General features: G+C 43.5%; 1 protein-coding gene across 2 annotated transcripts in view; it reads left to right on the forward strand.

Annotated features, from left to right (window-relative positions):
• Positions 1-9,096: 9,096 nt before the first annotated feature.
• The window catches only part of LOC110534814 (large neutral amino acids transporter small subunit 4), a 50,530-nt gene continuing 48,548 nt past the window's right edge, over positions 9,097-11,078 (forward strand). The window contains exons 1-2 of one of the 2 annotated variants that reach the window (XM_036989523.2): positions 9,097-9,273; positions 10,630-11,059. In XM_036989523.2, the coding sequence (XP_036845418.1) occupies positions 10,900-11,059 (160 nt within the window). In that variant the 5' untranslated portion in view covers positions 9,097-9,273; positions 10,630-10,899. The remainder of the gene's footprint in view (positions 9,274-10,629; positions 11,060-11,078) is intronic. The other variant, XM_036989522.2, reaches the window with a different exon arrangement.

Raw genomic sequence — 11,078 nt, forward strand, 5'->3', positions numbered from 1 at the left:
TATGACAGACCAGCTAGATCTACTGTCCCTATTATAGTATTACAGACCTGCTAGATCTACTCTCTCTATTATATTATGTCAGACCAGATAGATCTACTGTCTCTATTGTATAATGACAGACCAGCTACATCTAGAGTCTCTATTGTATTAAGACAGACCAGCTAGATCTACTGCCTCTGTTATATTATGACAGACCAGCTAGATCTACTGTCTATATTTCAGTATGACAGACCAGCTAGATCTACTGTCCCTATTATAGTATTACAGACCTGCTAGATCTACTGTCTCTATTATATCATGACAGAGAAGCTAGATCTACTGTCTCTATTATATTATGACAGACCAGCTAGATCTACTGTCTCTATTATATTATGTCAGACCAGCTAGATCTACTGTCTCTATTGTATTATGACAGACCAGCAAGATCTACTGTCTCTATTGTATTATGACAGACCAGCTAGATCTACAGTCTCTATTGTATTATGACAGACCTGCTAGATCTACTATCTCTATTATATTATGTCAGACCAGCTAGATCTACTGTCTCTATTGTATGATGACAGACCAGCTACATCTACAGTCTCTATTGTATTAGGACAGACCAAATAGATCTACTGTCTCTGTGTCTCTATTATATTATGACAGACCAGCTACATCTACTGTCTCTGTTATATTATGACAGACCAGCTAGATCTACTGTCTATATTTCAGTATGACAGACCAGCTACATCTACAGTCTCTATTGTATTATGACAGACCAGCTAGATCTACTGCCTCTGTTATATTATGACAGACCAGCTAGATCTACTGTCCCTATCATAGTATTACAGACCAGCTAGATCTACTGTCTCTATTGTATAATGACAGACCAGCTAGATCTACAGTCTCTATTGTATTATGACAGACCAGCTAGATCTACTGTCTCTATTATATTATGACAGACCAGCTAGATCTACTGTCTCTATTATATTATGTCAGACCAGCTAGATCTACTGTCTCTATTATATGATCACAGACCAGCTAGATCTACTGTCTCTATTGTATTATGACAGACCAGCTAGATCTAGTGTCTCTATTATATTATGTCAGACCAGCTAGATCTACTGTCTCTATTGTATAATGACAGACCAGCCTCATCTACAGTCTCTATTGTATTATGACAGACCAGCTAGATCTACTGTCTCTGTGTCTCTATTATATTATGACAGACCAGCTAGATCTACTGTCTCTATTATATTATGACAGACCAGCTAGATCTACTGTCTCTATTGTATTATGACAGACCAGCTATATCTACTGTCTCTATTACAGTATGACAGACCAGCTAGATCTACTGTCTCGATTATATTACGACAGACCAGCTACATCTACAGTCTCTATTGTATTAGGACAGACCAGCTAGATCTACAGTCTCTATTGTTTTTAGGACATACCAGCTAGATCTACTGTCTCTGTGTCTCTATTATATTATGACAGACCAGCTAGATCTACTGTCTCTATTATATTATGACAGACCAGCTAGATCTACTGCCTCTGTTATATTATGACAGGCCAGCTAGCTCTACTGTCTCTATTACAGTATGACAGACCAGCTAGATCTACTGTCCCTATTATAGTATTACAGACCTGCTAGATCTACTCTCTCTATTATATTATGTCAGACCAGATAGATCTACTGTCTCTATTGTATAATGACAGACCAGCTACATCTAGAGTCTCTATTGTATTAAGACAGACCAGCTAGATCTACTGCCTCTGTTATATTATGACAGACCAGCTAGATCTACTGTCTATATTTCAGTATGACAGACCAGCTAGATCTACTGTCCCTATTATAGTATTACAGACCTGCTAGATCTACTGTCTCTATTATATCATGACAGAGAAGCTAGATCTACTGTCTCTATTATATTATGACAGACCAGCTAGATCTACTGTCTCTATTATATTATGTCAGACCAGCTAGATCTACTGTCTCTATTGTATTATGACAGACCAGCAAGATCTACTGTCTCTATTGTATTATGACAGACCAGCTAGATCTACAGTCTCTATTGTATTATGACAGACCTGCTAGATCTACTATCTCTATTATATTATGTCAGACCAGCTAGATCTACTGTCTCTATTGTATGATGACAGACCAGCTACATCTACAGTCTCTATTGTATTAGGACAGACCAAATAGATCTACTGTCTCTGTGTCTCTATTATATTATGACAGACCAGCTACATCTACTGTCTCTGTTATATTATGACAGACCAGCTAGATCTACTGTCTATATTTCAGTATGACAGACCAGCTAGATCTACTGTCCCTATTATAGTATTACAGACCTGCTAGATCTACTGTCTCTATTATATCATGACAGAGAAGCTAGATCTACTGTCTCTATTATATTATGACAGACCAGCTAGATCTACTGTCTCTATTATATTATGTCAGACCAGCTAGATCTACTGTCTCTATTGTATTATGACAGACCAGCAAGATCTACTGTCTCTATTGTATTATGACAGACCAGCTAGATCTACAGTCTCTATTGTATTATGACAGACCTGCTAGATCTACTATCTCTATTATATTATGTCAGACCAGCTAGATCTACTGTCTCTATTGTATAATGACAGACCAGCTACATCTACAGTCTCTATTGTATTAGGACAGACCAAATAGATCTACTGTCTCTGTGTCTCTATTATATTATGACAGACCAGCTACATCTACTGTCTCTATTATATTATTACAGACCAGCTACATCTACAGTCTCTATTGTATTGTGAAAGACCAGCTAGATCTACTGTCTCTATTATATTATGACAGACCAGATAGATCTACTATCTCTATTATATTATGACTGACCAGCTAGATCTACTGTCTCTATTACAGTATGACAGACCAGCTAGATCTACTGTCCCTTTTATAGTATTACAGACCTGCTAGATCTACTGTCTCTATTATATTATGACAGAGAAGCTAGATCTACTGTCTCTATTATATTATGACAGACCAGCTAGATCTACTGTCTATATTATATTATGTCAGACCAGCTAGATCTACAGTCTCTATTGTATTATGACAGACCAGCTAGATCTACAGTCTCTATTATATTATGACAGACCAGCTAGCTAGATCTACTGTCTCAATTATATTAAGACAGACCAGCTAGATATACTGTCTCTGTGTCTCTATTATATTATGACAGACCAGCTAGCTCTACTGTCTCTATTATATTATGACAGACCAGCTAGATCTACTGTCTCTATTATAGTATTACAGACCTGCTAGATCTACTCTCTCTATTATATTATGTCAGACCAGCTAGATCTACTGTCTCTATTGTATAATGACAGACCAGCTACATCTAGAGTCTCTATTGTATTAAGACAGACCAGCTAGATCTACTGCCTCTGTTATATTATGACAGACCAGCTAGATCTACTGTCTCTATTGTATAATGACAGACCAGCTACATCTACTGTCTCTTTTGTATTATGACAGACCAGCTAGATCTACTGTCTCTGTGTCTCTATTATATTATGACAGACCAGCTAGATATACTGTCTCTATTATATTATGACAGACCAGCTAGATCTACTGTCTCTATTATATTATGACAGACCAGCTAGATCTACTGCCTCTGTTATATTATGACAGACCAGCTAGCTCTACTGTCTCTATTACAGTATGTAATGTACTTAAAACAAGTCAAAATGAGGCTCAGTAGTGTGTGTGGCCTCTACGTGCCTGTATGACCTCCCTACAATGCCTGGGCATGCTCCTAATGAGGTGGCAGGTGGTTTCCTGAGGGATCTCCTCCCAGACCTGGACTAAAGCATCCGCCAACTCCTGGACAGTCTGTGGTGCAACGTGGAGTTGGTGGATGGAGCGAGACATGATGTCCCAGATGTGCTCATTTGGATTCAGGTCTGGGGAACGGGCGCGCCAGTCCATAGCATCAATGCCTTCCTCTTGCAGGAACTGCTGACACACTCCAGCCACATGAGGTCTAGCATTTTCTTGCATTAGGAGGAATCCAGGGCCAACCGCACCAGCATATGGTTTCACAAGGGGTCTGAGGATCTCATCTCGGTACCTAATGGCAGTCAGGCTACCTCTGGCGAGCACATGGAGGGCTGTGCAGCCCCCCAAAGAAATGCCACCCCACACCATGACTGACCCACTGCCAAACCGGTCATGCTGGAGGATGTTGCAGGCAGCAGAACGTTCTCCACGGCGTCTCCAGACTGTCACATCTGTCACATGTGCTCAGTGTGAACCTGCTTTCATCTGTGAAGAGCACAGGGTGCCAGTGGCAAATTTGCCAATCTTGGTGTTCTCTGGCAAATGAAAAACGTCCTGCACGGTGTTGGGCTGTAAGCACAACCCCCACCTGTGGACGTCGGGCCCTCATACCACCCTCATGGAGTCTGTTTCTGACCGTTTGAGCAGACACATACACATTTGTGGCCTGCTGGAGGTCATTTTGCAGGGCTCTGGCAGTGCTCCTCCTGCTCCTCCTTGCACATAGACGGAGGTAGCGGTCCTGCTGCTGGGTCGTTGCCCTCCTACGGCCTCCTCCACGTCTCCTGATGTACTGGCCTGTCTCCTGGTAGCGCCTCCATGCTCTGGACACTACGCTGACAGACACAGCAAACCTTCTTGCCACAGCTCGCATTGATGTCCCATCCTGGATGACCTGCACTACCTGAGCCACTTGTGTGGGTTGTAAACTCCGTCTTATGCTACCACTGGAGTAAAAGCACCGCCAGCATTGAAAAGTGACCAAAACATCAGCCAGGAAGCATAGGAGCTGAGAATTGGTCTCTGGTCACCACCTGCAGAACCACTCCTTTATTGGGGGTGTCTTGCTAATTGCCTATAATTTACACCTGTTGTCTATTCCATTTGCACAACAGCATGTGTAATTTATTGTCAATCAGTGTTGCTTCCTAAGTGGACAGTTTGATTTCACAGAAGTGTGATTGACTTGGAGTTACATTGTGTTGTTTAAGTGTTCCCTTTGTTTTATTGAGCAGTGTATATAATGTGACATTTGTAATGTCTTTATTGTTTTGAAACTTCTGTATGTGTAATGTTTACTGTTAATTTTTATTGTTTATTTCACTTTTGTATATTATCTACCTCACTTGCTTTGACAATGTTAACACATGTTTCCCATGCCAATAAAGCCCCTTGAATAGATACTGTATATACTATATATAGATAGATAGATAGATAGATAGATAGATAGATAGATAGATAGATAGATAGATAGATAGATAGCATTTAACACACTGCCGATTTTGCAGGTTTTCCTACTTACAAAGCATGTAGAGGTCTGTAATTTTTTTATCATAGGTACACTTCAACTGTGAGAGACAGAATCTAAACAAACATCCTGACAATCACATTGTATGATTTTTAAGTAATTAATTTGCAATTTATTTCATGACATAAGTATTTGATCACCTACAAACCAGTAAGAATTCTGGCTCTCACAGACCTGTTAGTTTTTCTTTAAGAAGCCCTCCTGTTCTCCACTCATTACCTGTATTAACTGCACCTGTTTGAACTTGTTACCTGTATAAAAGACACCTGTCCACACACTCAATCAAACAGACTCCATCTCTCCACAATGGTCAAGACCAGCGAGCTGTGTAAGGACATCAGGGGTAAATTGTAGACCTGCACAAGGCTGGGATGGGCTACAGGGCAATAGGCAAGCAGCTTGGTGAGAAGGCAACAACTGTTGACGCAATTATTAGAAAATGGAAGAAGTTCAAGATGACGGTCAATCACCCTCGGTCTGGGCCTCCATGCAAGATCTCACCTCGTGGGGCATCAATGATCATGAGGAAGGTGATGGATCAGCCCAGAACTACACGGCAGGACCTGGTCAATGACCTGAAGAGAGCTGGGACCACAGTCTCCAAGAAAACCATTAGTAACACACTATGCCGCCATGGATTAAAATCCTGCAGCGCATGCAAGGTCCCCGTGCTCAAGCCAGCGCATGTCCAGGCCCGTCTGAAGTTTGCCAATGACCATCTGGATGATCCAGAGGAGGAATGGGAGAAGGTCATGTAGTCTGATGAGACAAAAATATAGCTTTTTGATCTAAACTCCACTCGCCGTGTTAGGAGGAAGAAGAAGGATGAGTACAACCCCAAGAACTCCATCCCAACCGTGAAGCATGGAGGTGAAAACATCATTCTTTGGGGATGCTTTTCTGCAAAGGGGACAGGACGACTGCACCATATTGAGGGGAGGATGGATGGGGCCATGTATCGCGAGATCTTGGCCAACAACCTCCTTCCCTCAGTAAGAGCATTGAAGATGGGTCGTGACTGGGTCTTCCAGCATGACAACGACCCGAAACACACAGCCAGGGCAACTGGAGTGGCTCCGTAAGAAGCATCTCAAGGTCCTGGACTGGCCTAGCCAGTCTCCAGACCTGAACCCAATAGAAAATCTTTGGAGGGAGCTGAAAGTCTGTATTGCCCAGCGACAGCCCCAAAACCTGAAGGATCTGGAGAAGGTCTGTATGGAGGAGTGGGCCAAAATCCCTGCTGCAGTGTGTGCAAACCTGGTCAAGAACTACAGGAAACATATGATCTCTGTAAATGCAAACAAAGGTTTCTGTACCAAATATTAAGTTATGCTTTTCTGATGTATCAAATACTTATGTCATACAATAAAATGCAAATGAATGTGATTTTCTGGATTTTTGTTTTAGATTCCGTCTCTCACAGTTGAAGTGTACCGATGATAAAAAATTACAGACCTCGACATTCTTTGTAAGTATGAAAACCTGTCATGCCCTGACCTGAGTATTCTTTGTTTTCTTATAGGTCAGGGTGTGACGAGTGTGGTATGTGTGTTTGTGTCTCATCTAGGTTGTTTGTACTGTCTAGGGGTTTTGTAGATTTATGGGGTTGTTTCCATCTAGGTGTTTATGTAGGTCTATTGTTGCCTAGAATGGTTCTCAATTAGAGGCAGGTGTTTATCGTTGTCTCTGATTGGGAACCATATTTAGGCAGCCATCTTCTTTGGGTATTTTGTGGGTTATTGTCTATGTCTAGTTGCATGTTAGCACTATGTTTCATTAGCAGTCACGTTCGTTTGTTGTTTTGTTAGCTTGTTCAGTTTACTTAGTGTTTTTCATCATTCAAATAAAGAATGCGTTCATACCACGCTGCTTCTTACGACGATCGTGACAGAATAACACACCAACCAAGGGCCAAGCGGCGTGGTAACGGGAAGCAGCAGCAGCAGCAGCGAACACAGGACTCCTGGACTTGGGAGGAGATATTAGAGAGAACAGCCTGGAGAACCATGAGAACAGCCGGGTGAATTTCGCTGTCCCAAGGCAGAGCTGGAGGCAGCGAAGGCAGAGAGGCGCAGGTATGAGGAGGCAGCACGGCAGCGTGGCTGGAAGCTCGAGAGGCAGCCCCAAAAATGTATTGGGGGTGGCACACAGGGAGTGTGTCACACAGAGAGTGTGGCGAAGCCAGGTAGGAGACCTGCGCCAACTTCCTGTTCTTACCGGAGAGAGAGAGGAACCGGGCACACACTATATTATGCGGTGGAGCGCACTGTATTCCCGGTGCGTGTGCATAGCTTGGTTCGGTACATTCCAGCTCCTTGTATCGGCCGGGCCAGAGCCGTCATCCAGCCAGGAGCTGCCAGAGCCGTCAGCCAGCCAGGAGCTGCCAGAGCCGTCAGTCAGCCAGGAGCTGCCAGAGCCATCAGCCAACCAGGAGCTGCCAGAGCCATCAGCCAGCCAGGAGCTGCCCCTCAGTCCGGAGCTGCCCCTCAGTCCGGAGCTACCCCTCAGTCCGGAGCTGCCCCACAGTCCGGAGCTGCCCCTCTGTTTGGAGCTGTCCCTCAGTCCGGAGCTGCCCCTCAGTTCAGTGGGGCCTTTAATTAGGATCTTAGACCCTAGGTCGGAGGCGAGGGTTGTCCCTCAGAAGAAGCCCTTGAAGAGGGCAATGCCTATGGTAGAGTGGGGTCTACGTCCCGCACCCGAGCCGCCGCCATGAATGAGGCCCACCCGGATCCTCCCCTTTAGATTAGGTTTTTGCGGCCGGAGTCCGCACCTTTGTGGGGGGCTACTGTCACGCCCTGACCTGAGTATTCTTTGTTTTCTTTATATATTTTGGTTAGGTCAGGGTGTGACGAAGGTGGTATGTGTGTTTTTGTCTCATCTAGGGTGTTTGAACTGTATAGGGATTTTGTAGATTTATGGGGTTGTGTTCATCTAGGTGTTTATGTAGGTCTATTGTTGCCTAGATTGGGTCTCAATTAGAGGCAGGTGTTTATCGTTGTCTCTGATTAGGAACCATATTTATGCAGCCATCTTCTTTGGGTATTTTGTGGGTTATTGTTTATGTCTAGTTGCATGTTAGCATGTTTCATTAGCAGTCACGTTGTTTTAGCAGCTTGTTCAGTTTACTTCGTGTTTTTTCGTAATTCAATAAAATAATGAATTCAAAGCTGCGCTTTGGTCCGTTTCTTACGACGATCGTGACAAAACCTGCAAAATTGGCAATGTATCAAATACTTGTTCTCCCCACTGTATATAGATATATATAGAGAGAGAGATGCTGTAGATAGATATAGATATAGATAGATGCTGTAGATAGATAGATAGATAGATAGATATATGCTATAGATAGATGCTGTAGATATATGCTGTAGATAGATAGATGCTGTAGATATATATAGATAGATATATGCTGTATATATATATATATATATATATATATATATATACTGTAGATTCCATCCTCATCTCTGCTCTGCTTTGTCTTTCTGTTTCTGTGACTGTTTTACTATTGGAATGCAGGATTCCCTGATAAACATGGTCAGTTATTGCTGAGTAGATTATCCTGGCTAAATATATACAATGAAATGACTTCACTTTTATAAATGCCCTGTACCAAATCATTTAAGCTATCTGAATCAAAACACAATCTTTGTCAATATATTTCCTGTGCCTCAGCTCTCTGTCTCTCTCCTTTGCTCCGTGGACCCCGTAGAGGGCGACTGTGAGGGGAAGCTCTGATTGGCTGCTGCAGTTTTCCAGCGGCACCTCAGAAAGCCAATAGTAAGATAGAGATGTTTTCCTGGTTCGGGGTGCGTATAAAAGACTTCCCCGTCAAGATGCCGGTACGACTGACCAGGACCATATCAAGACAAGAAGCCCTCAGAAGAGTTCTGAACAACATCCAACTGAACTCCTGTGTGTGTCAGGGACTAGGCTACCGGTAGGTTACTTACCTGTAATGGAGTCATACCTGTCTTCACTTAGGATACTGTTAATACAAACTGTCTGTGCTGAATAGATTACAATAGGTGTTAATGTTGTATGTTAATTAATGGGCTATAGAGTTACTGTTATTTCTTGTTATTCTTTTTCCGTGTTAATAATAAGATATAGAAGCATGGAATAACTCATCTTTGTATTTCCATTGGTGAAACCATGTAGCCCATGTATTTCTCTGGGCGTGAGGGATGTGGACCCGAGTTTAATATAAGAAGATCTGGGCAACAGAATGTATTAATGGATGGTTGTATGTTGCTGAATTCAGCTGTCCGTTAACTGTCTAGGTCATTATGAGCTAATGGTTTGTCCTTATTCTCTCAAGCAGTTTTGTCTCCGGAGTTATGATTAGAAGAGTGCCGACGGGTCACAAACCATCAGTTTGTTTGTCTGGAATTTGTTTGCAGTGCTATTGTGCTGCGGATGGGATGCACCGTTGGGCAGATAATGTATTGAGAGAGAGAGAGAGAGAGAGAGAGGGGAGGGAGGGAGGGAGGGAGGGAAGGAAGGAAAGAGAGAGAGAGGGGAGAGAGAGCGAGAGATAGGGGAGTGAGGGAGGGGAAGGAATGAGAGAGAGAGGGAGAGAGAGCCAGCCAGCCAGCCAGCCCAGTTTATCCTTCATCAGTTCCCACACTGAACAGAAGTCAGTTATTGTCACCAGCGCGAAACTAACTCTCCGCTCTTACACTGTCTGTTGTGGGAGACTTTGATACTGTAGCTGAACATGGGCTACCGACGTGTCACTGCTGTTAATGTGTAACTATCTACAATATAATCTAGTGTGTTACCTAGGTAATTACACCAGGTCAGTGTGTGTGTCCATGTGTCCTATAGCTGAGGGGCAGAGGGAGGGGGGAAGAGGTTGAGAAAGAGTGTAAGGGGAGGAAAGGAAGGACTCTCAACCTCATGAAGAGAGAGCGAGAGAAAAGAAAGAGAGTTGCATATGAATCAGCCTGAAGGTCAAAGAACCACGTGGTCACATGGTTTCACCTTTAGAGTTGTGAGATGTAATGGGGGGGGGGCAGCGAAGGTTCCTCTGGTGGTCATCAACTGTCAGACACTTCAATAATACAGAGGACCATGAGCATCTATAACGTACCAGTAATTCATATACATATACTTGTAACTGGGATCATATTGAATTTTCAACAACCATTGCCCAGTGTTCAGAACGTCTGGAATAATATCTCTCTCTCTCCCCCTCTCTCCTCTCTCTCTCTCTCTCTCTCTCTCTCTCTCTCTCTCTCTCTCTCTCCCTCTCTGTCTCTCTCTCTCTCTCTCTGTCTCTCTGTCTCCACAGACCTGTGAACCCTGATCACCAGACTACTAGCTGAGGGTCTCTTGTCACTAAACATTTGCTGCTTCCCTCACTTCTCCTCACTTTCAGCTCTCCCCGTTCTCTGAACTGAGGCCTCTAGACTCCCAGTTCTCTGAACTTTGACCTCAGGCCTCTAGACTCTCCGTTCATTGAACTTTGACCTAAGGCCTCTAGACTCCCGTTCTCTGAACTTCGACCTCAGGCCTCTAGACTCCCCATTTCTCTCCCCCTATTCTCCACTCCTGTCTGGTCATGGCTCCGTCCCTGGCCACAGCATTTGCCAGGCGGTGGTGGATGGCGGTGACAGCCATCATAGAAAACCTGCTGTTCTCAGCTGTCCTGCTGGGCTGGGGATCACTACTCATCATGCTCAAGTCTGAAGGCTACTACTCCTACATGTGCAATGGAGAAGGTAAGAGCACCACCTTTAA

The sequence above is a fragment of the Oncorhynchus mykiss genome, chromosome 10, assembly GCF_057628025.1.
Source record: "Oncorhynchus mykiss isolate SJ-2025 chromosome 10, ASM5762802v1, whole genome shotgun sequence".
Taxonomy (NCBI): Eukaryota; Metazoa; Chordata; class Actinopteri; order Salmoniformes; family Salmonidae; genus Oncorhynchus; species Oncorhynchus mykiss.